This window comes from Hypomesus nipponensis, chromosome 21 (assembly GCF_054491055.1).
Source record: "Hypomesus nipponensis isolate SF chromosome 21, ASM5449105v1, whole genome shotgun sequence".
NCBI classification, from domain to species: Eukaryota; Metazoa; Chordata; class Actinopteri; order Osmeriformes; family Osmeridae; genus Hypomesus; species Hypomesus nipponensis.
In genome coordinates, this window is record NC_140381.1 from 14,249,245 (window position 1) to 14,276,205 (window position 26,961).

A 26,961-nucleotide genomic window follows, 5' to 3' on the forward strand; every position below is an offset into this window, starting at 1 on the left:
GAACAGCGTAGGGCCCTCACTAAGTCTGCCTGTGACAAGGTGACTAGCACAGTTGCCAAATGTATTGCAAAAAGCTGTAGACCGATTGATATTGTTGAGGACGAGGGGTTCACCAAAGTTTTGCAAGTGGCAAGGGGTGACTCGAACATCAATGTACCGCAAAATCAAAGACGCCCACTTATGACAAAAATTTGGAAAATCGGTAATATGTAATTAATCATGATTAATCCACAGAAACCTGTGATTAATTTGATAAAAATGTCTAATCATTTCACAGCCCTAATTTATATATGTTGTATGTCAATTAGGCATTACATTATGTAATTAGTTATTTATTTAAGCTTTGTGTTATGTAATTATTTATTTATTTAGTTTTTGCTATGATCAAGTAGCGGGAGTCAGGTGGCTGAGCGGTAGAGCATCGGGCTAGTAATCTGAAGGTTGCCAGTTTGATTCCCGGCCGGTGCACATGACGTTGTGTCCTTGGGCAAGGCACTTCACCCTACTTGCCTCGGGGAGAATGTCCCTGCACTTACTGTAAGTCGCTCTGGATAAGAGCGTCTGCTAAATGACTAAATGTAAACGTAAGTAACACGTTGGAAAAGACGTTACATTGAAATATAAGACTTGAGCAATATTTTCCAAGATTGTATTGTGTCTTGCAGTTACAGTCATTAAAGAATTTTACTGCTACTACGACTAATGTATGGGTTCAAAGGCATGCAATTTTAATGTCGTTAGCCTGCGCATAGGGTGGGCTACTCAGACAGGTCGAAAACATCAGCCTTCTGATTCAGAATATCAGCTGTTCTGAAAATGGTCCAAAGGTTCACATGCCTACAGCCTACAAAAGACAAGTTCTAAAACCTCTATGTATCAACATCAAAATACATTTTCTGACCATCAAATCCTTTTTTTACGTAAGATAGGAAATATTACTCATATTTTTTAAGTCAATTAAATAAATGAAAAAATACAATTGAGATGTTGGAGGAGAAGGGGTGGAACAGAGACCTGCTCAGAATGCAGTCTGGTTGTTACAGAACACTGGATCATACAGTACATATCTCCTCTTTATTGAAATATTGTATTTCAATTATCAATATTATTATTTCTCATCTAATGGAGACCTTGATTTTCTCTCATTTGTAAACATTTCCTTCTTTTGATTCATGTCTGAATTTAATTCTAATCCACCTCACTAGATACATAAAATTGTCATTCTTGCATCTTCTTTTCCAAGTATAACCATACAAAGGAGGAGCCTATAGAACCCCTTTTCCTCTTGTCCTCACCCAAAACCCAGTGTATGAGGAGCACGGCCTCTCACTCCAGAACAGTAGGTGGCGGTGCTGCATCTCATGAACGTTGGTGGCAATCTGCCATTAAAAGAAGAACGCCGCTATGCTGCCCAGTCTGAAAGGTTGAAAGTTGTTTACTGTACTGGAGGTATGTCAAGTGAACAATATGCCTTAAGTTTTATTTCTGCTTTTGAAGTTTAAAGCCCTGTTGCAAATCTAACAACTAGACTCAAGGTTTGCATTATGCGTTGGTTTTGACATCGTTGTGTCCAGGATTTGTCTTTGTGTGCTAAGATTTAAGCTCACCACGTTGCTAGTTACAGTAGGCCTACCGTTGACTTCCCGTTATTTTCTTTCATTGTGTTATGTAACTGTACCCTATCCACCTTATTCTCAGGGAGTCTACCTTTTTTGAAACGTAAGCAATAACAGACCAGTTTAGAACGCAAGTCCCTGAACTACATCCGGTTAGCGCATCTCATACATTAGTCGCTAGCTACTTTACCATCGAGTTAACATGATTACCGCATATTACCATCAATTAACTGGCTGTGAAAAGCAGCGATATATCGAATAGTGTACCCTAACTGACCCACTGGATCAGAACGTTATTTATTTTAGACTATAATTTAGGCTGATCTGACATTCATAGCCTAAAGTAGAGCTAGAACTAATCTATCCCAATGTCTACCACTATTTCAAATAGTAACTAAATTAGCCTACCAAATATTATTTGGTAGAGTGCGTTTCCTGTCAGTAGAGGTTGTTGGAGCTTATAAAAGTCTGATGCCTACAATAACTTTTTTTTAATGGGAGTCAACAAACAATGTACATATTAAGATAGAGACGGCTTAAAGGGGCAATTGACTGCAAAACGAATTTTACCTTGTCATAGTTGAATAACGACAGTTCGGTGGGTAAAATGAACATACCGTGAATATCAAAGTCCATTGACACTTCTTTCCTATTCAAATCTAAAAAATAAAAATTGGGCTGTAAAACGCTAGGTTTTCAACAAAGCTACCGGTACTACGTAGGACCGGTGATTGCCCTCTTATTGGCTCTGGTCTGTATCTTTGTCACGCCCCAGAATTTACATCCAGACCAGCCCGAGGTAGCATCTATCTCCGATACTAGTTTAGCTGCGCGCTGCTCTGTGTAGGCTACTTATAAGGAATTACAAAGAAGAACGTATTGAATTATAACAAGGATATTGAAAATGGACCACGGTCGTAAATGCTGTGTTCCAGGCTGTACAGGGAAGGCTAACACTCACAGTCTTCCCAAGGAGCCAAACATTCAACAGGCATGGCTGCTGTTGTCTATGAGAAGATCCCGGCGAAGTTCGACACTCAATCATTCATTTGCTCTGAACATTTCAACCAAGACAGTTTTGACAACCTTGTACAATTTCAAGCAGGATTTGCTAGGAAGCTGAACCTGGAAAGAGGTGCTGTTCCGACCGTATGCCCATTGCAACCGTAAGCTATAAGGACAGTATGATGTTGTGGTAACAGTTATTAGCAATGCTAACGTTTCCTGTATATAGCATACCTGGTAGAATGCTAAATAAGTTTTTCTACACTCATCAAATGACTCTAGCCAGACTAGCTGTAGTCGGCATTAGAAGGGAAGCTTCCGAAAAATAGCCAGAAAACGAACAGCAGTCTGGCTTATTGCTAACGCCTGTATAGATAATCTATTTGAAAGAACTGGAGAAAGGCAGGTGCTAGATACAGGATACGTTAGCATTGCTAATAACTGTTACTAGTAGTAACACCTAGACTGTAGGCATGTAGCTTTAAACAAATTTAGCTTGCTAACGCAAGAGCATAGGTTGAATGTGGGATCATTTAGCCTAGTTTATTGGCAATGGGGCTAGTTGATTCATGTTCCTGACTGTGTTTCATTCAAATAAATAACCTGTGTCATGTAAATCTACAATTCACGATGCATGTTTTTCCAGATCTTTGTCATGTTATTTTTCAGCAAGATATCTAGAGCTAGCTAGCTAACTGAAGCTGAGTAGAATCACAATATGGTTTGGTTTCTAAGCTGTAGCCTAACTTTCTACCCACCTAAGTCAATCCAGTTTGCTTCAAAAACAGAAGTGGAAACAAGTAATGTTATCATTTCAAATGATATGTAGTCAATCTGTTGAAAACAGTGTTGTGTAGACACAGTAGATTTATTTGCGTGTTTTTATTTCAAGTCTCCAACTTCGGTGTTTCAGCGAGTGCTGCTGTTGGCCGTGTTGCATTTTTGCTCCCCAGCTTCACTCGTTGGAAAAAAAAAAGGAGAAAAGCTAGTGTTTTTTCCCGGGAACATTTCAGAGGATCTGTCAAGGGGCATAGAACAGCACCCGGGCCATTTTCAACCCAACCAATGTTACATACCCTATTCGAAGACCTTAAGGAACAGTGTGAAATACCCAAAAAACCCAGTCAATTGCCCCTTTAAAAAGACCTACACCAGCTATGATGCCTGCATACTAAATGCAACGGTCGGGAAGGTGTGCAGCTGGTAGGCTGCATCTGCTGCAGCATGGTTACTTGTTGAATAACTGCTGTGAAATTGTAGTAATTAATAAATGTACCGATTAAATGTTCAATATGATCTGCTGTTTTTGCATCACCCACCTGTTTTTTCTGAACCCAGTGTATGGTCGAGGGTTAAAAACCAGGCGGATATGAGAGTTAGCAATAGCCTAGGACTACGCATGCAGTGACCGATCCACAACAGTTTTATCTCTACTGAAGTATACTTATTGAAATTCATCAAATTCATCAAAGGTCTTGAGTGGAACTTCAGTTGACCAGCGGAAGTTGCGGTTTGCTATACGTTGGTCCCAGCCAGCCGTCAACAGTGATTCTTTCTAAAGTAATTTCAACTGTAATTTAACTAAACTGTTTTGTTTAAAAAAATATGGTGTCGTTTATATTGTTTTTATTATTGTTATAAAAGTCATTGCGGAGCTCTGGTAAGCTACCTGTTGCGCTGTTTGCGGCTTTACTAACAACCAGACTTAACTAGTTAAATCTGTGGCTTCAACGACAGTGTGTTGAACACACCCACAACAAAAAGGGATTGTTCTTGTGACAAACGGTACAGTTTCCATCGCCTGCCAACAGATGAGGATTACAAAAGAATGTAGTTGGAAAACCTAGCCTTGAAGAGACCACCCAAAACACTATCGTATGTGTATGCTACACATTTCATTTTGTGGACAAAAAAACGATGGAGGAAATCCGCATCCTACTTTGTGTTTGGGCTATGAAAGACCTCCACAGATTTAGTCCCAGTTCTGCCAGTAAAGGTGGGATGCAAGTGTTCATATAGGAATTTTTGTGGATTACTTGTGCTCTTGTCCAGCAACACATAAAGGCTGATTTATACTTCTGCGTTTTTACGCACACGGGGAACGCCCTCTCCTTCAAGAAACGCCCTCTGCGTGTCTTCGCAGAGCCCTCGCAGAGCTCTGCGTGCGCCTCCTGATTTTCCTGATTATCCGTCTGTCCGTGCGTCTTTTTACGGATACCCCTTGGCTATGATTGGTCCGTATTGCGTTAGGGGTGGGGGGCGGGGTTGCCGTGACCAACAAGAGAACAGAATCCTTTGACCGCCATTGTTGTACGTTTTTACAACTCTTATTTCAGCTAAACAGTACACGTAAATCAGCATCTGAATTAAAATGTGACGAGAAATGGACAGTGTAGTTGCTGAAAATGTGCTTATTTTATTGATGAAATGGTTCATTTGTAAATTTGCTCCGACTTTTCGATAACCTAGCTAGCATCGCAGTGCAGCGTCATCTACTGTTCTGGCTGTGAATTGCTTTCAGCACGCAGAGCCGTCGGGAGTAGTATAAATTCAACCAGTCCGTCCGACTCCGTGCGTGCGTCTGTCCGTTAACGGAGACGCAGAAGTATAAATCGGCCTTAAGCACCCAGCCGTTTGTATTTCACCTAACGATGAAACTAAAACCCAGGACCGGTGATGTGGGACTTTGAGGCTCTGACTAGGCTCTATGTCTGCTTTAAGGTAGACAAGGTTGTGTCCCACTTCCTTTATTAAAACGCAACCAACTTTATTGGTGTGGAGGTATACTGATAAGACGCAGAGCTTTTCAGGTTACAGTGTTTATCGCTTCACTGTCCGTACCAACAGAGTTTTTAAAGTAGCTAAATATGCTAGTGTACATTATTTGAGGCCACTTTTTCAGGTCGGCCTCCCATCCCTCAATAGTAGAAGGCAGAGGTATGATCAAATTGTCCCGTTTCCGGTGTAACAGGCTGTGTTCGATGTTTAATTTCGCATCAGAATTAGCTTACCGCAATGACTGTTTGAGTGTTACCATGACAATTGCCGGCTCCGGATGTCGCGCCCATAATTCAGGAAATGGATCATGGGAGCTAGGAATAAGGTCAGAGCTTGTTGAAGGAGAGCCTTGCCACTCCCTATTAAGCCCCATTGTACCGAATTTGTCTGCAGTTCCACCAGAGTTCCACTGGGGGTGATCGCGAGCGAGTGCATGTTGAATGGGAGTCTATGGAGCTAAACGGCTACATTTGTCTCTTTCGCCTGATTGTTGTTGAGAAATCTCAGATTTGATTGTAGTTTTTGCATGTTCAACATGGATTATATGTCAAAAATTGAATGAACGAGTACTTATGTCCTTTTGATTTCTTACAGGGTGAGTCGTTGTTGCCCATAACGCGCTGGCATTCTGCTAATGAATTCTGATTGGTTAGGGAAGGACTGATACGACCAGAGCTCCCGCTTGATTGCATTCAAAGCGGAATCAGAATGTCAGAGCATTAGCAACAACATTAGCAAGCCAAAACTCTTTCTAGCATGTGTATTGACAGGGAGAACCTGTTAGCTGTGTTGTCAATGACCCGAGAGAAATAAGTAAGTGACCAGAGCTTGCCGTAAAGCAGTAGCTCTGGTCGTACGATGTGTATGACGTCAATGACATGTTCAAAAGCTTTTTAGAACAGAAAGGTGACTTAAAACAATCTAACAGCCAGCAGTGTGTATTTTTTTGCCTCCCCTTTTGAATTCAGAATTCAAATTACTAGACAAAAAATTATATCCTGAGAAAAGTGGATTATGAGGGGTACCGCTCCATAGACCTCCATTCATTCTGCACTCGCTCGTTAGCGCCCTCACATGGAACTTCAACCAGTTCCCGGAAGTTTCCCGAGAGTGGCAGTTCTCTCTATATTAGACATTCTCTGATAAGGTGCAGGCAGAGAATGTCTAATAAAGGGAGAACTCCCACTTTGGAAACTTCCGGGTTCTGAACTGGTTGCAGTTCCACTCTAGTTCCATATGAGGGCGCTAACGGTCAAGTGCAGAATTAATGAGGGTCTGTAGAGCTTTACCCCTCAAAATCCACTTTGCTTAGGATATAATTTTTTGTGTAGTAATTTGAATCCTCAAATCGAAAGGGGAGGCAAAAAAAATACACACCACCGGGTGTTAATTTTTTAAAAGTCGCCTTTCTGTTCTAAAAAGCCTTTGAAAATGGCATTGACGTCATACATATCGTACGACCAGAGCTACTGCTTGACGGCAAGCTCTGGTTACTTCCACTTTTCTCTCGAGGCATCGACAACACAGCTGTCGATACAAATGCTAGAAAGAGTTTTGGCTCGCTAATGTTGTTGCTAATGTTGCTAATGCTCTGACATTCTGGTTCTGCTTTGGATGCCATCAGGCGGATCTCTGGTCGTAGTCAGTCCTTCACTAACCAATCAGCATTCGTTAGCAGAACGCTTGCGTGTTATGGGCAACAATGATTTACCCTGTAAGAAATCGAAAGGACATAAGTACTCGCTTGATGGCGATTTAAAGCTTTAAATGGCATTTTTTCAATTACTGAAACCATTTAAGCAGAAGGCTGGGTCATTCTTTTTTTCCAGAGTGGTCTTTTTGATTGTGTATGATTTGACACACTCAAAACAAAGTACCCTTTTCAAAGTTGGACTATAATGCAGCCACGGATATTGACTATACCACTTTTCCTTAAACTGTAATTTATTTTGCTGAAATTGCTGTACTTCCATTAATTTTGGATCAGGCTGGTATGGTTCACTCCCCATGTCCAGGGCACAGCTACTCTGACATCTTTGAAGGTCACTGTTGCTCAAACTGACTGTTCCCTAAAGAGCAAAGGAAAGGTTTTCATAATAATTCAATTTCAACAGGTAAACAATGTTTACACCGTCAGTCATGATAGTACACCTCAACACAGAATCAATTTAAGACCTCATCTGAAGCCCTGATGGTCCAGCGACTGCTGCCCTATGTCTGCACAGGACTGACTTTCCTGAATGCATTTCAGAATAATGCCTTAATGAATAAATGTAGACCTTATACGAGTAGTATATGTATTTATTTTGAAAGCAATTTAGAATATTTAGCTAATAGGTTCAAGTTTTATGGAACAGCCTTGTTTTTTTATTCAACATCACATAATTCCCAATCAAAAAGTGCCTAACATAAGGTCAGATTCCCCCAACGTCCTAATGCATGGAAATTCTTAATGAAATGCCATGAGTAAGACCTCACCTGAAGCCCTGATGGTCCAGCTGCTGCTTCCTCAGCCTGCACTGTACTGGATTTCTGAGTTTCCTGAATGTATTTTAAAATAATGCCTTAATTAACAAAATGACCTAATGAGAAGTATATGCAATTTGTTTGTTCAGAAATTAATTGTTTTATATGTAGGTAATTGGTTCAGGTTTTATGGAGCTATACTAGGCTCACATCATCTGTACTGGACTTCTGAGCAGTTAAATAATGTATTGCATTATATGATGCATACATTTGGGCATCCCAATTTGGGGATGTTTCATTCAAAATGAAAGCCTTAACTAGTTTTTTAACACTCAGATAGGATGACCAGGCGTCCTCTATTACCCGGACATGTCCTCTTTTCAAGACCTAAAAAATTGTTTCTCTGAGTCTTTCACCATAGACATATAGTTATACATGTCTTTCACAAACGAATTATTACGCCCTTACAAGTTTTGAAAAGTGTATCTCCACCTTCTTGCGCAAGCTTTTGACGAGTCATTGGTTGACCGCCTTCTCAGTCTTGCCAGATGTACGATCATTATTTTCCAAATACGATCATATTGAGCCTTTGTTAGCTATGATACTTCGGCATTTCCAATCTGGCAACACTGAGCACCTTACCGCCTCCACTAGTTGCATTGTTTACAACAGCACACATCTGCAGCCATGCTGGAACGTAAATGTGTCTGATATATGATCATATAGCCTATGTCATTTGTGTCATTTCATTTGTGACATTTATGCATTCACATGGTCATGGTGCATAGATGCATGAGTTCTAAATATTTCCAATGCTCCCACCCATACACATAGGATATATGTCTATGCTCTCACCAGAGTAAGTTATTTTTCCGAAACAGGAAGCTTGCCAGCTTTATTTGGCTTCCGTTACCTAGCAACCTAGCGTTGCTTGTTTGGTCTACGTCAGAGAAAATAGAAAATGTTTTCTATGGCTCTGGTCTACATGTGTGTTCAATGAATCATGGGTAACGTAGTGCGAAGTCGAGTTAGTTGGTTTAGGTTAGGCTACATAGCGAACATCAACGACACGGTGCAAGCATTCGTTTTAGACAGCGTCTCTCCTTACGAGAAGGAAACCATTCCGTAACGTTTTAGCTAGACCTCAGATAATATGAACTTGTTCACCGTTCAATTCATTATTTGTCATAAAGTTTAGTTCAGTTCATTGTTCTCATAAAAATTAACGGGTTCAATGAACGAGAAACTAAAACGTGAACGTGAAACTAAAAAATTAAATAATTTTATCCGTAAAAAAAAAATGTTGAATCTGAAAATATGAAAGTAACAAAAAGAAAATGTCTAATTTATTCAAAATATTCCAGAATTTAGTCTAAATGTTATTCAAATACATTTTTTTAACTTATTTTTTCTTTGAATACATGGTTTTATTTAAGTTTGACAAATTTACATTTGCAATGTCAAGCTTTAGTTTTTCGATTTTTTTTTCTTCGAATTAACATATTATTTGGCTCCATATAATACGAAATAGTTGTTTACTGCAAGCTAGTTCACATGTGTAACCCATAGTCCTCCAGTTGCCATGGATACTACAAACAAACGTGCAAAAAAATAGCACACCTTACCACGGACGAAAAGCTATGATATTTTAGTAAGATACTTTGTTTGTATCCTTATTTACTGAAAGGTGAACTTCTTACTCCGCTAATGTATAGTAAAAACCCGCCAAATTTGACATTAGCTGACAGCTATATTTACCACATCCACAATCCCTCTCCATAGGCTACACCGGGCATTTAAAAGCACCGAAACCTACCGCAACTTCTCATCAGGATGCTAAATGATCCCAAAATGTATCATTCTTGAGATGAATAAAATGTTCTTGATCATATAGGAAGGGTCAGTGGCAGTTAGGGCTGCAACGATTAGTCGTTAAGGACAACGTCGACAATAAAACATTTACATTTGCAACCCTAACCCTAACAATTTCCAGATCTGACTCAATGTAGCTGCTGGACATTCCAGATTCAGCCGCTATAAAATAAGCTATCACTAATAATAAGCCTCATGTCACCAGTCCTGTTGTTACCGAAGGCCGTTATAATACAAAATGCCTGATTGGTTATAGTTAGGGCTGTGAAAAATAACGCGTTAATGCGTTATGATTAAATTACAGGATTAATTGATTATTTTTGTTTAACGCATTTAACGAAATATAGCCTACCCACAATTCCACCCATCTGCAACTTCTGGATGAGAAGTTCGTATTCCAAAAAAACTAAGATGGAACATCCTATAAAACCAAAGTGATATGCACACTCTGCGGGAAGAGGTGATCGCTCTGGATAAGAGCGTCTGCTGAATGACTGAATGCTAAATGACTGAATATTATTGTTTCACCGAAGCAATACCAGCTTAAAGTAACCTATACCACCACTACGCGTTGTAGTGTTCAAGTAGAATGCGCCAAACCACCCTCACTGAACAGCGTAGGGCCCTCATTAAGTCTGCCTGTGACAAGGTGACGAGCACAGTTGCCAAATGTAGGCTATTGCAAAAAGCTGTAGACTGATAGATATTGTTGAGGACGAGGGGTTCACCAAAGTTTTGCAAGTGGCAACGGGTGACTCGAGCATCAAGGTACCGCAAAATCAAAGATGCACACTAATGACAAATTCGGAAAATCAGAAACCTGTGATTAATTTGATTATTTTTAATCATTTCACCGCCCTAGTTATTATTTATTGTCTATTTACAATGTTCTACAAATTAAAAATATTGTTTGTTTAACATGCAAATCAGCACGCTATTCATGCGTGAAAAAAGTGTAGCATGCGAACTTGCGTAGAAGCCGAGTGGGGAACGGTGCAACAGAGAAAAATTGTGTTGTCTTGGTCGGAGAAGATGTTGTCATTAGATTTGGATGTGATTCTTATAATAGGCATATTCATCTTTCAACCCAGCATGTGTTAGCATGACCCAGATAGCAAAATGTGTTTGGGCCAGATCTGGCCCAGGTCTTCATTAGCATTTGGCCCAGATCCGCTTTACGGACCTGGGCCGGGCTCATCCTTTCCAACGGCCCAATACCGGAACAGGTCGGAATTACGGATCAGAGACAGATCTGGGCCAGTACAGTTATTAATGCCATGACGTGTGGTGCGGATCTGGCCCAGATCCGCGACTCATATCAGGGGCTCATCTGGCCCTGCTCTGTGATTCATACTATCAGAAAATTAATGGCCAAACAAATATCCACACAGTTTAATTTTCAAACGTTTTATTTTAAAAAGGCACAAGAGAACATTACATTATATGAAAACATCGGGAATATGAACCTTTTAATTTTAATTTTCAATTTCATTTTCCCTGTACACACATTAAAAAAACAAAACAAATGTGAACATTGCACACGCTTATTGACCACCAGTTGGGTGTGACCGGGCACGGCGGCCACCCCCGCGGTCGCAAGCCAGATTGAACCACCTGATGGCACAATGATTGATCTCCACGTCAGTGGCTTTGTCGCAAATGCGATTCTTCCTTACTACCCCTGTAAGACGTACAAAAAGCACACAAAGCAAAGAAACAAAGAGTACATATTAGATTCAATATTCAAAGATTCTTTATTACATGACATTATAGTAAAATGCTGACACAAATAAATAATACGTGTGTCTAAAGTGGTGTGGAGTGAGTAGTGAGTGAATGAATGAGAGACTGGTGATTAAGTAAATACATCTATATATAATACTTACGAGCCATAATGACCTTGGTTGCCATCTCACTGAACTTTTTTTAATTATTCATCCCTTTCCAATTCGTATTTTTGGCTACACTGTCAGCAAAAATGTGACTCAAAATGTTAAAAATAATCTGCTTTGTGTTTTTCCCCCTGATGCAAGCCAGCATCCCCACCTTTGGAAACAAGAGAGTAAATTAGTGAGAAGTAAAAGATTGATAAATGATAGAGGTATGGGCAACATAGCAATGAGTGTGGGACATATCTCATGTCATGAATTACATCTTGAGGGAATAAGCTTTCAGGTTTATATGTTTGAATCAGTTTTCCCTTAATGGGACAGGCTAAAATGTGTTAACTGTAAACCTTACCCATCTAAATACATAAAATCCCATGCATTCCAATGGCAAAATGTACTTTGAAGGCAAATCTATTAAATTGTCCAACGGATATCACCTGACACCCTCCCAAATCTTATTGATATCACCTTAACAACTAAAAACAGCATGAATACCATGTGAAAACACAGTGTTAGTGGACTTAAATGTTATATACAGTAAGCATAAATACCAAGTGCTGTGTAGCTTGGATCACTCTTCGAAGTGATCAACCTCCTCGAGGGAGGCTAGGGGAAAGGAGATCTCCTCCGGCATCTCCACAACAGGCTCAGCGGGTCCCTTTCTGGCCATGATGACACTCATAGTTGCGGAAAGTTGGTTCATCTGCTGCTTCATGTTCTCCATTAAAGTTAACATGTAGAGATCAGCAGCTACAAAAACATCACCAAATTTAGAGACATGATATGAATTCTAAATGTAGCAAAAGCAGACAGCACAGAAAATACGACATAACTGATTTGAAATAATATTTGTATTGTTTTAACATTGGTTTAAATGTTTCTAAGTGAGTTTGTCAATGTTAAAATTATCCATATTGGCTTTGTTGATATGGTTCATGCGATTCAACATTGTGTATGCATATGTTGAGTTGTTAGTGCTATGTCTGTGCAATAATTCACTTACGTGTACAGATGATTGGGTCCTTCCCTAAACGCCCCATATTTAGGCTGGGCATAAATATTTCAGTAGCTCCTCTATAATTAGTTGCCAAGCCATCAGAGGATATCCCGGGAGGTGGGTGGCTTGGAGATAGATTATAGTTGTTCTGAGATGAACATTGGTAAACAGATGGAAATAATTGCTGAGGTACAGAAAATGAGGGGGGGCTTAAACGTTGTGGAGAAGGAGAACAGGAGGATGGCACTGGAAGGGTGAATGGTAGAGGCGGAGAATAGGAGGATGGCACAGAAGGGGTTGGTAGCCGATGTTGGGCGAAGAAGGATGGCCCTGGAGAGGGTGGTAGTGGAGGTTGGGCGAAAAAGGATTGCCCTGAAGATGGTTGGTTGCTAAACAATAAACATAAATGAAAGGTTAAAAGGTTAAAACAGCCATTTAATAGTGTAACAATTGATTTCCAGAATCGTACAGGTTATACTGGTTTAATTTACCATCGTGATGTTGATGAGGCTCCTGAAGATGGCCGATGTTGGGTTGATGGTTTTGGAGCCTTCTTGGGTGCAGGCTCTCGGTCGCTATCTTCAGTATCACCATAATGGTGGCTAGTTTTTAGGAGAGAGACACATTTCACTTAGACTGACACTTCTACTTTCAAACGGAACACACACAAACCTACATCAATCACATTACTTGGCACCTGCACTTTCACACAGTAGCACCTCTGACACTAACACTGTAGACACTTTGCACTTATACTAGACTAACCACGTTTGCTATTTATTAAATTACTTTCCTGGTCCTTCTTTCTTTCACCCCATGTACAGAAAAGTAGAACATTCAAATGCTAATTCAGTACATGTCTTACATTAGTATTTCTATGTACGTGACAAATAAAATCCTTGTATCATATCCATTTAAACCTGACAAATATCATAAACATGTCTTACATAGGTTTAGGTGTCCTTTTTCCTCGACCAACTTCCTCATTGTCCTCATCGGAGTCTAGCTCCGATGTGTCACATGTCAGTGACTGTTTCATCCCATGCCAGGATGACAGAAAGTCATCTAAAAGAACATTTATATAGGTAAATCATCGGCATTAATCTTGACTCAAGATATTAGAGATATTATTACTCGAGTGAAGTAGGCCAACTTATGGTTTTCGGTTGGAAGGCTATTTCAAATTCAACGTCGAACTATGAAAAATAAACCGTTGTTGGCATTCAACGTTTTTTGTGTCACCCGGTACTTTGTAAATGTACTGTAAATGAAATGCTGCCATACCACAGATTTCTTTGCCATTTTGCCTAATAACACCAACAAAGTAGGCTATGGCAGAGTTTGTAGTTTGGCAGCCAATTGTGCTTGTGCCGTGTGCAAAAAACTAACAAAACAAAGCACAGATTTCAACATAACATAATTCAATCATATAGATAGGTAGAGCTAATGCTAGCATAATTCTAGCTACCTGGTCAGAATAAGGTTATACATGCTCACATTTTTTATTCTGTTCTGTAGGAGTCCAGTGATCCATCTTGATAGCAGCAATCCATTTCTCAAGATGCTCAGGGTTTTTTGGGACTTTGCAAAAGGTACATTTATGTATTTGAGATTTGCTGTTATCACAGCCCACAGCACAGCAGATAGACGGCGTCTTGCAATTCAGTCCATAAAATGATGCTGTGACCACTTTGTGACGTCACATGAAACCCACCATGTCCTCAGATCTCAGACTCAAACAATGTTGTTTGTAGTATCCATATGTGGTTTGAGCATTTTGTCTGAGAATGATGGCGTTTGGTTTCTGAGCATTTTGTCTGAGCATGACGGCGTTTAGTTTGAGGGCATTTTGTCTGAGTCTGACGACTTTTGGTCCGAGACTTGACGCCTTATTGTTTGAGTCTGACACTTGAGTCTGAGGATGTACTAAAATGAACACCGTACGCTAGGGATAGATTTAATACAAGCAAAAGTTACATGCCCTACCACACTAACAACTTTCAAAACATCCATTACATTGTAGAATAGGCGGCGATGTAAGGCTTGCAGGTTTGCACTGTGTGGGTAGTTTACCCACGTCGTTAGTCAGCTAGTTGTACTAGCTGACTAACAACGACCTTCTTGATAGCGTCTTACACTCTGGGTGGTGACAAAACTTCTTATATTCCTTTTCTATTTGGGTGACATTTTCCCATGTACAAAGCACAAAAGGGTAAAAAATATCAATGCTGAGACCAAACGAAATACTAATATGAGGCTTTATTATTTCCTGGCGTATTGGCTTACTGTGTCAGACTACTGCCCTCTTTCTGCAAGTCACGATTCACGAAGTGTTTCTGACTCTGCCACTTCAGCCAATTAAATGACATCATCTTGTCTCGCAGGCTCGATGGTACTTTTTTGGGGGCTTCATGTAGTGGGCCTATAATACTTATATTTGAGGATGTTGTTATTATGTTTTAGTCAAAATGAGATTATCGGTTGGCTATTATGTAGAAACTTTCTTTAGTTTTGTTGTCTAAGCCTACATCAATTCTGACTTGCGTGCCGACACCTGGATTTATGTGTGTTCGCTGCAGTATCAGTATGTGCTTGTGTACACCTACTTTCTAACATCTCACATCTGTATCTGCCTATCTAGTGTTGAGGTTCAAATCAGGAGGAGGCTGCAAGGTTAAATGCCAGACCAAGTTCTTTGTAGTTTATTGATAAGAAATTCTGCAATCAACAATGAATACAACACACCAGGGGCCCGTTTGTCGTAAGGGTTGAAGTTAAGTTAATCAATTATCCCTTTAGCCCATTAACATTAGCGAGCTAATTGAGAACCGCAAATATCGGTTTGTTGACGGCTGATCCGCATCCAAATTATGTGGTTAATTTCAATCCGGCTAAACTCATCAGGGCAAGTGCACGGGCACGTCCTACTTCAAAAGGCAGGAAAGGTCGATCACCAAAATCGTGATTTTCTAACGGTATGATGGCGGAAAAGACGAAAGAGATAGCGGTGATATTCTCGCCATCCGAGCAGACTATTATAATGAGTCTCAACAAAGACAATAAGCATGTTATCATGTCAAAGTCAAACACCGCCACCTCTGCCAGAGCAAGACAGGCAGCTTGGCAAAAAATTGCCGATAAGATAAATGCGTGTTTTGGTAAAATGTATAGGCTCATCTTAAGTGCCTTATTACCCCAATCAATCGGATCACATTTTTTTAAATGTGCATGCTGGCAGTAGGCTTAATGGAAATTAATCATCGAATGAGATCTTGATAGCGAAAATAATGATATCAACTCTTTCAGAGTAAATAGCCTATAAAAACAAGGCCAAAGAGTATCTAATTAATACAAATTCATAGACACTTATGAGGATATATGTTGGCCTACTGAAAGCGCTTATATGCATGTAGGCCTATGTGTAAATCCCTCTTTGATTTCATTGACTGGGACATGGCCAGGGAATATGATGAATTGATTCATCAGCTGGACAAGCGCCAATAGCCTACACTTTTCTTACAGCAACGCATGCTGTGGCTTTGCCAATGTTTTCTGCATCGCCTATACTGTATAAAAATATAGGCCTTAGGCTATCTTAAGCAAGAAACCTCAAGGCTATGCAGAGAGTCTGAAGCACAGTAAAAGTTTCAAGTAGCTTTATTGTCTTCCCATGTCAAGACATAAAAAGGAATCGATATGACGTTTCCCACTCTCCCACAGTGAAACATAAAAAGCACAGGCACAACAGATTCAAGACATTTCTTAAAACATAGCATTACATATTCACATACAGCAACTAGGGATGCACCGATCCGACTTTTTCAGTCCCGATACTGATGCCTGGGCTTTGTGTATCTGTCGATACCCGATACCAATCCGATACCGTTGTTGAATTAATAATAAACTGTATACCTCCCACCTTATACCTTCCTTCCACCATGTGGAAAAGACTAAAGGCACCAGACTTTCCTAACTAAGACAAAATAACAGATGTAATCTACTGCATTCTTATTTATTTGTTATTTAAAAAACAATTGTGCATTCAAAATGCAAAAATAGACTGTAATCAAACGTAGAGCCTATTAAAATAAATAAAATGTAGTAGTAGAAACAAAATATTGTATTGGTCAAACATACAATAGTAATCAAACAGCTACCAAACATTGTAAACATGTAAAAATATTTGAATTATATTTATTTGTTGTCGCTGGTGTGTAAACCATGGAAGTTTTTAGCTTGAAGCTTGTACAGCTCATGTCCAACCAGTGGACAGAAACTTCAGTGTTTCCCCTATGTTGATTTTTCCGTGGCGGCCCGCCGTGATTGTTCGAGCGCATGTCGGAGAATAGCACAGACGCGCTTCACAGCGCAGTTGAGATTGCGGGTGTGCGTCCTTGAACTGTAAGTCGTTTAACTTATGTCAGTTAATTTAAGCCTGTTATTGTATTAGTCTATAGTTCTTGCAAATTTCAATTAAGTTAAGTTAACTGGTGATTTTCGTTGTTTGTATTCTTCCCCTGCTAGAGAAATTGCACGTCTGTTGATTCGATAGCGATTGCTGCCCTTGCTCATTTTTGTATTTTAAGTGCATTATTATGCTTAAGTAGCCTAGTTTTAATGAATAAATAGGGTATATTGTTATTATTTGCTACAGAATGCCTATCAAGATCAAATGAAGCAGACAGTGTACATGCTTCCGAGTGGCCTACCTTAATCTATAGGCTAGGCCACTGCATTTACAATAAGTTGTTACGTCAATTATTAATTGGCAGCATTTATGCCATTTAGAACATACTGTAAGGTGTCTTTGAGTATGCTATTTTTATTTCTTTAGGGAAAATAGGACGAAAATATGTGCAATATTACATTAGCTATTAGACTATTATATTAAGCTGCGCCGAAATATAGGGTTAGCAGACCTGACCTGCCCCCACTGCAAAAAAAAATCCTAGGGGAAACACTTAAAAGCAACATGGAGCGAGCTGGAGCTGGAGATATTTCACGCTTGCAACGCCAACAAGCTCGTCGGCTGTTTGCAATGTCGGCAAACTAATGTTTTGAGGGGTGGTGGTAGTAGTGCAAAGTACAATAGTACCAATTTAATCAAGCACATCCAAAAGCACAATGCTAGGAGCACGCCAAATTGCTGCAGCTTAACGACTACTGTAGAATCTACAGTGTAGAACGAGTAGCGTCGCACATGTGATCGTTCAAATGCGCGTCTCACAGCGTAACGTTGCATATGCGATTTCGAAAATTCCGCCTGAATATTTTCCGATGGACAAAAACTATGCGATAAACGCTGTATGGCTTCAATATGTACTAATGAGAAGGCTAACAGGTAACACTAGCATTGCTTCGAGTATTATGCTTGCTGTGGCACCGTCGGAAATATTTAGAACTCACGCATCTAAAGGTTCAGTTAACTCATGCTGCTGAAAAATGACAGAATGTGCTGTGAAAGAAAAGGATGGATTGGCCAGTGGATCGGCTAAATTTTCCGATCCTCGATTCGGCTATTTTGTCAATATCGGGGCGATATCCGATCTTGGTATCGGATCGGTGCACCCCTAACATCAACATAAGCTCATAAAGCTTGCTGCGGCGTGTGATATTTGCAATGTAGCCTGCGGCCCGAGAAGGTCTTGCAAATAAATGAGTCCTTGTCGGCTGAATAGATATTGTTCAAACGAGAACTATTTCCGTGTGAAATAAAGGATCTTGCCGATTGCGAAGAACTCTATTGGTATGGAAAGCTAATCGAACTAGAATATATCTCCTTGGTCAACTGGGTCTCTCAAACAGGGAGCTGCCAATTATTTTCCGGGGGTGTGTGAAGCTTATCCAGTTACACTTACGTTAGCCTGCTCTGGAGCAGGTTAGTGCTAATTGATATGTTACTATGGTGATTTATCGAAAGTTGCTTCCACGAACCAAAAAGAGGGACGTTTTTTATCTTGACCTGAAAATTAGCTTGCTAAACTGCTAAGCGAGCTACGACGAATACCACCCAGGATGTTCTCAGTCTCGAACAGTAAAACCAGCCGATGTTGCCAGTGCAGTTTCACAGAGCAGGAGTCCCAGAATAAATCAAATGAAGGCCTTTGTGAGAAAGTAGTCTTGACATAAGTCTGAGAGTTCTGCTCAGTCCAAACTCTGTCTACCTGGAGACAGGTCTTGGAGGCCAGGCTAGCCATTTCAGAGTTCACTGCAGGACCCACACAGGAGAGAAACCCTACAGCTGTGACCAAAGCCTCACCTTATCTTTCATGTTGACACTTTACTCCCTAGTCAGCGTGCTGACCTTCATCATTCCTCCTTACACCAAAAGTTACATTCAACATGACATAGGTTACAGCTCGGATCCAAGACGGATTCGAGAGACCGCAGATAGAGTGCGGCTCGTTGGTTTGTTTATGTTTACGTTTTTGTTACACGTTTTAGATCCATTACTTTTATCGCTGGTATTTTTGTTTTTGTTGATTTTATGTTTTTGATGATTTTAAGCACCTTGAGCTGCAATTCCTGTATGAAATGTGCTATATAAATAAAGTCTTACTTACTTACTTACTCTCCACAGACTTTGCAGGGTCCTGTTGCAGAAGTTCATCTGTTGTTAATTAAAGCAATTGATCGCATTTGGATAGAAGTTTTAGTATAGCAAAAACAGTCAATGGGATAAATAACAGTGCCTTTGCAATCAGAAAACAATTTAATCACAGTCACTAGTTTCTTTTAGTTTTGTAATTCTCAGCTTTCAATACAAAATGTTATATTTCTGGTGCATCACAGATGAAAAATATGCTATAAGTATATTGTTATTATCATTGGATTTAATCAGAAACCATAGTAAATTGTATTATATGTACATGATGCATATTGTGTTATTATGTTTATAGTATTATTTTGTAAACAAACAAAAAAACTATTAAAAGGAGTTGTTTGCTGGACATGCAGTTTGTGTTTCTCCAGACAAAATAAACCTTAGAAACACTTCTCACAAAATGACCACTGTTACATATGTAAAACAATGTATTGTGTGAAGGCTGAATGCTTATTTACTAAGAACTGTTTCCTCTAGATCTCTTGATTGTGGGCAGAGACAAAGGGAGACTTCCTCCAACACCATAAAAATTACAGAGAGAGGATCAACCAGAGAGCAGATCAACCAGAGATCAGTAACCAAGCTTCCAGAGACAAGAGACCAGAGAACAAAGAGAGAACTGAGTTACGGAGACATACACTGTTACACCTGTCGGAAGAGCCTTTCCTCATCAGGAAACCTCAAGCAGCACATGATGATCCACACTGGAGAGAATCCCTACAGCTGTGACGTCTGTGGTCAAACCTTTAACATTGCTGGCAATTTCAGAGCTCACTGCAGGGTCCACACTGGAGAGAAACCCTATAGCTGTGACCTCTGTGGCCAAACCTTTAGCCAGGCTAGTAATTTCAGAGTTCACCGCAGGACCCACAGAGGAGAAAAACCCTATAGCTGTGACCTCTGTGGTCAGACCTTCAGCCGAGTTGACACTTTCAGAGTTCACAGCAGGATCCACACAGGAGAGAAACCCTATAGCTGTGACCTCTGTGGTAAAACCTTCAGCCGAGTTGAGACTTTCAGAGTTCACAGCCGGATCCACACTGGGGAGAAGCCCTATGGCTGTGACCTCTGTGGTCAAACCTTTAGCCAGGCTAGTCATTTCAGAGTTCACCGCAGGACCCACACAGGAGAAAAACCCTATAGCTGTGACCTCTGTGGTCAGACCTTCAGCCGAGTTGACACTTTCAGAGTTCACAGCAGGATCCACACAGGAGAAAAACCCTACAGCTGTGACCTCTGTGGTCAAACCTTTAGCCGGGCTGGTACTCTCAGTCGTCACCGCAGGACCCACACTGGGGAAAAGCCCTATTGGTGTGAATGCTGCAATAAAGCCTTCTCTTCCTCTACTGAATTGACGAAGCACAGCAGGATCCACACTGGAAAAAAGCCCTACAGTTGTGACCTCTGTGGTCAAACTTGCAGTCGGGCTAGTACTCTCAGCCTTCACCGCAAAAGGAAACACACTGGTGAGAAGCCCTACATCTGTGAATGCTGTGATAAAGCCTTTTCTACCTGTAATGAATTGAAGAAGCACAGCAGGATTCACACAGTAGTGACAACCTACAGCTGCCCACACTGTGACTGTGTATGTGAAACAAAAAGCCTCTTAAAAATTCACCTGTGTATCCACAATAGAGAAAGTTCAAAGCGGTGATATATTGGGCAGGGGCTTGCCTCGCTCAAAAGGAGGAGGTGGTACCATCCTGATCATGTGCATACACGTGCATGTGTTCCGTGCCTTCAACCGGCTTAAACAAGCAATTTCACAAGCAACATTTGTTGTTGTATTTTATTATATACAAATTATCATGTTAAAGCATGTAGGGCTGTATTGGCAGAGACCTGAATGATACAGCCCCTTTGTCACTGGTCACTCAGACACTCGTCTGGGACAGTCATCCATTTGCACCAAAGGGACAGTAATGTTAAAATGACATTCACACTTTCTAGCACACAGCTCTGGGGTCTCAATTATAAAACTGTGCATAGGATTCTTACTAAAAGTGTACGTACGCCCAAAAGCCTAAAATGGCGTACGCACACAAAAATTCAGATTTATAAAACCGTGCGTACACACACCTGTACGCAATGTTCCCTTTATAAATCACAGATTACCCACAAGTGTGCGTACGTGAATCAGCATTGTACCCCGCCCTGAACACGCCCATTTTTATCCATAAATAGTCAATGCAAAGCACCTCATGAATGCTAATATTGTATCTCATCATGACCCTGGCATGCAATTGTTCTTTATGGTGAATCATAGCGCATGACAACTTCTCAGACACTGTTAGCCTATTGGTGGAGCCAGAAAACTCCTGCGAGTGGCGTCAACTGTGGCAGTGATACTGCGGGTCGAGATACAATTTGAAAACAAAAGGGTTTTGTTATGAACAGTAATCTATTAAAGTCTGGACTGATAACGAGGACGTAGAGTGTAGCGATTGCACGGGAGCTTAACGACTGTATTTTCAGTTTTTGACATATGAGGATATTTGCAGAGTATTAAATACATATATTTAGTTTTACTCTGTGTTCTGCAGTTATCTAAAGGTAGGATATGTGATGTTATCCTGTATTCCATGCAGTCGGGGAATCTCCCCTTCCTGAACTCCCGTAGTGGACAATCTGATGGTGAGGAAGCGCTGAATTTTGATTTAAAATTTGAGTTGGATTGTACAAGGTGTTTATGGAACAAGAATCACTCCTTACAAGCGCAAATAACACTGCTGGATGTAATCTTCATGATAATCATGAAATTGAATGAAAAAAACGTGTGTGAGGAAAACAAAATATATAAATATTACGAGTAATGTTCTTCCCACATTCAATTTCTGCAGTCTGACAGTACGGTCATCTGCGTTGCCAAATCCAACTGTTTTCAAAATGTGCGTAGGCCAACGGGAGGGTCAGAGTTTGCGTGGAGGACCGCACATTCTCCCGTCAAGTTAGTTTTTTATAAATCACAACCTTTGCGTGGAAAGTGACGTACGCACATTTTCAGGCCCGTTCTGTGCGTACGCAAGCTTTATAAATGAGACCCCTGGAGAGGTGGTCTCAACAGTTGAAGAGGAAGGTGAACACAGGAAGATTGACATTTTAGTAAGTTGTGTTAATGTAAATATAGTTCAAAACAGCTTTTAATGTCATGTTTGATAGGATTTTGTTTCCTATTGTATGTATTACATTCAAAATACTTTAAATATTGTAACATGTATATTTACAGAGTTTGTGCATGCAGTAGTCCAAAATGTGTTTACGTATTCCCTTGTCTTGCAAAGGCATCACGCTTGTTCTACTGCGGCCTTGAGTAAACCGGTGATGGTTCAATTTGTATGCGTTAGACAACCTTACTTTCATATTGCCGGTGTCCCTATTTTCGTATGCAGGTTTGGGTGTATATATTGCAAAGCTATACCAATCACTGAGTTGTGTTTACTATACGAGCTCTGGTGCGTTAGGCGCCTAGTTTTATTGTGATTACCTTTGTTAGCGATTGCTCTGAAGGTATGTTTGTATTTGATTGTTTCATTATTATTGTATTGTCTTACAATTTAGATAATAAACTATTATTGTGCATTTACAGTTACTGGTACTCTGTGTACGTATCAAAGACAGTACTGTGGTTAAATCCTTGAGCTGGTTGGGTTGATACGGCTAATACTGATTATAGACATACTTTCAAAGTAAAAACTCACCATGAAGAAAAACTACAATGGTTCCCAGCTGCCCTTGCCCGGACGCGGGTCACCGGGGCCCCACCCTGGCGCCTTTTCCCATGGGGCCCGGCCGGGCTCAGTCCAAACAGGCAACGTGGGACCCCCTTCCAGCGGGCTCACCACCTACAGTAGGGGTCATGGGGGGGCTGGGGTGGGATTACTTGTTTCCCCTCGGTTCGGCGCCTGTACATTGGGGTTCACCCCGGTGGACGAGAGGGTAGCCTCCCTCCGCCTTCGGGTGGGGGGACGGGTCCTCACTGTTGTTTGTGCTTACGCACCAAACGGCAGCTCAGAGTACCCACCCTTTTTGGAGTATGTATCTCGGCTGGCCTGGGAACTCTTCTGGGTCCCCCAGGAAGAGCTAGTGGAAGTGGCCGGGAAGAAGGAAGTCTGGGCCTCCCTGCTTCGGTTGCTGCCCCCGCGACCCGACCCCCGGACAAGCGGCAGATAACGAACAAACTTTCTAAGTAAGTTTTAACTTAAGGCCTCTGAGTCACATTAGGGCTTTCCATGCTCCAAAGTAATATATGTAGTATATATAATAGTGTAATAGTGTAGCCTCTGGGGGTCAGTTTGCATACTGTGATGGTGGTTAAGTCCATATCTATAGTAGAGAGAATTCATACACTAAGGTTGGTGCCCTGATCAATAGGGGTGTAACAATATATCATGGTACAATACATTGCAATACAAAAATGTAACAATATGTATTGTGGAGTCATGATGATACTTTTTCAATATGACATTCGTTTTATCCTATTAGTTGAGCTACCTTCACGCCCATCTTGCACATGCATCTCGCATACACACAGCATTGAGCTAGTGCTGCAACTAACAATTATTTTAATAATAGATTAATCTGTCGATTCATTTTTCGATTAATCAATGAATCGGATTAAAAAGCTAAAAAGCATTCATTTCCAACCCTTTATTCAAAAACAAAACTGACCGTGTAAATTAACAGTGCAAAAAATCTTGAATGTTCACAAACAGGCACACAATTTTGAAGTTATTAATATTAGCATGGATTTAAATGCCATTTTCAAAAAATTAGCAATTTAAGCTGTTACAAACTTCATTGAAAATTTAAAGGTTGTGGAAGTAGGCCAGACTTACTTTGAATAATCTGGTGTATATTTAATATTTTTTGACACAATTTTGAAAAAAATTAAGATTTGCGAGGATTAAGCTATTGTCAAAGAGTAATTTTCTATCATTTTATTTGAAACTTAATTGAAAAAGTAAAGGCTGTGGACGTATACCAGACATTGTTAAGATACTCTGGTGTCTGTTTGAGGTTTTATATTCGTAAAAATATAAAGTCTTCATTTTTCTAAATTGTATGGGTTGTTTTCACCCGGTCCCTAACGCGATGCTGCAAAGAAGCGTCAGAGCCTGTTTAAGGAGAGCCTTGCCACTCCCTATTAAGCCCCATTGTACCGAATTTGGCTTCAGTTCCACCAGAGTTCCACTGGGGGTGATCGCGAGCGAGTGCATGTTGAATGGGAGTCTATGGAGCTAAACGGCTAAATTTGTCTCTTTCGCCTGATTGTCGTTGAGAAATCTCAGATTTGATTGTAGTTTTTGCATGTTCAACATGGATTATAGGTCAAAAATTGAATGAACCAGTACTTATGTCCTTTAGATTTCTTACAGGGTGAGTTGTTGTTGCCCATAACACGCTAGCATTCTGCTAATGACATATAGCCGATAGACATATAATACAGGCAAAATTCAACAAAGTCGCTGCTGCCAAGCTGGCAGAAAATAGCATACGCTGTAAATATGTAAGCTACATGACTTATTGAAGATGTGACCATAATTACACGTGTGCATTTCACAACGTTAAACTTTTGTTGCTGTATTATTTTAGTTGCAACCCTGCAGTGGCAAACGATCGTGGGAGCAAATACAAAATAAATATAAAACCATAATTCAAAACAGTAAGTAGCAGTAGGCAATACTTGCACATATTTTAAGGCCAACAAGTACAAGGCTGGATTGCCTGAATTAGTCCCTTTTGTAGGATATTGTGTAGCTACAAAAGGCCTATAGAATAATGAAATTGCTTGCTGCCAACAGGAAGAAAAATTAGGCAATCCTTCAGGACTTCATTCCTGCTGAGGAGCTGGCCCTCTCCAGCTATCAGGGTCACCCCATGATGGAAGGAGTGGAAGGGGGCAGGAAACTGTCTGCCTGCTCATTTTGGGGTACACTTGAGTTTTATTTACCACTTGCAACACAGATGGTGAGAGTGTGTGACGTGTGACTGTGATTGAAGTGTTTGTAATGACTTAGTAATGGTGGTGGTCTCAACATAATACACAAGTCCTTAAAGTGCTCATTTCAAATATGACTCAATTGATTACATTGCCATGGTGTTAAACTCAGCAGGAAGGGGAACTTTTTCCTCCCCCTGAGCTTAGGGCCTCCACTTCAAGGCCAAGACAAAGACACAAAATATGAGCAATGAACCACAGTCAAATTGACAGCTTCAACTTTCTCCAAGTGTGCCTTGCAAAGGGACAATGTTCTTCATTTGTTTCAAATTGGAGCAGACAATGTGAGGGCCCTGTATTAAAGAACCCTGGAGCTCAATTATAAGAGGCTTTTAATAAATAAAAAAAACAAGGCTGGAGACAGAAAACTGGAATATGTGAAGAAATAGTACATGACTGAATGAATGACACTAAACTTAGTTACATTGACATATGTTTCTATGTTCATATGAAAGGGAGAACATGAGGATGTATTTGTTAAACTTTGTTCTACGTTTTGGTCTTTTAATACCTTTTTGTGGCTTTCTTGTTGTGCCTTTTGAATCTTTTCTGGGGGTTTTCACCACTTATCTCTTTCAATGTCCTATTTATTATTTTTGAACAATGCTATAAAAGTGAATGAAACATCAAAATTCAATGAAAGTAGTGAAATTATCATCTATGTATTACTTGTGAAGAGCTTTGTACAGATACCATTGTTCTTTTTGGTTTGAAAGGTTTTGGTTGAAAAAAATAATAATTCTGATATGGAAATTATTTGAAAATATCTCAAAGCAACCCAAGGACAACAGAATGGGTTAAGGGGAGACACCCCAGTGAATAGGGATAATATATCAACATGAAACCTCCCCAGTTGATAACTAATAGTAGGCTAGGTCAAATATTGTTTTCATTACTAGTTTCCTGTAAATGTATGTTTAAATGAGCAAATTAGTTGTAAAATATGATATCAATTGCATACATTTCCAGAACGGAAATCAGAACATTGAGTGAAAAACCTTGTTTCATTTTGTCAGCATATTAGAGTCCACAACAACATTAATCAGAATATGGTGGCAACAGCCATTAAAGAAAATCTGTTGCAAGTTGCGCGGCAGACCGAGTTCTTGCTCAGGTTCCCTGCATCACCGACACTATAACAGTACCCATAGCGAAATAACGAAATGCTATGCATACAGTCTGTGGGACTGTGAGTGCACAGATTTAATGTGTCGCATTGGCAACATACGGATCAAGAAGCTGGCAATATACGTAATTGCCTCTGCTAAGAACCTATATCTTTCAGAAAGATACTCATGAGGGAATGCAAAAGGGTTTTGTCAAATGTTCTGTTTCTTCTGAGCGCATCTCTGACTATCCGCACACTAAGCGCCACAGGATCTTCTATGAATGGTGACGACATTATTGTGTGTTGTGTTTATCACAAACATTGTGCCAGGCTCTTAATTAAACATCAAAATAAAACTTAAAGCCAAATTACAATCAAACTCAAAATAAAAGTACATTGTAGTTATTTTCTCTTTCTCATTTGTAACTAAATTGCATCCAATACCTTTATCAAAACTCTTAAAAACCCTACATTTTACTTTTTAGATTTTAAATGTTTTCCCATATACCTGAAGTATATGCATAGTTTGCTTTTCAGAACATCAAAGTGTTTAAACCAATCCTCTCTTAACAACCACAAAACGTTCTCTTCTTTCATTTCATAATCTTCCATGATACTCTTAAACCAA

The 26,961-nt window shown here is 40.1% G+C and overlaps 1 protein-coding gene and 1 long non-coding RNA gene across 2 annotated transcripts; one reads left to right on the forward strand and one right to left on the reverse strand.

Moving 5' to 3' along the window:
- Positions 1 to 1,396: 1,396 nt before the first annotated feature.
- Positions 1,397 to 22,799, forward strand: LOC146238108 (uncharacterized). The gene is made up of 2 exons (XM_084686073.1): positions 1,397 to 2,782; positions 19,705 to 22,799. The coding sequence occupies exons 1-2, from the start codon at positions 2,610 to 2,612 to the stop codon at positions 20,879 to 20,881; spliced, it is 1,350 nt and encodes a 449-aa protein (XP_084542199.1). The 5' UTR covers positions 1,397 to 2,609; the 3' UTR covers positions 20,882 to 22,799.
- On the reverse strand, positions 11,281 to 12,745 carry LOC146238109 (uncharacterized). The gene is made up of 3 exons (XR_014740652.1): positions 12,630 to 12,745; positions 11,624 to 12,376; positions 11,281 to 11,418 (listed from the first exon to the last, which is right to left on the reverse strand). It is a non-coding gene; the product is annotated as an uncharacterized LOC146238109 (long non-coding RNA).
- Positions 22,800 to 26,961: the final 4,162 nt, after the last annotated feature.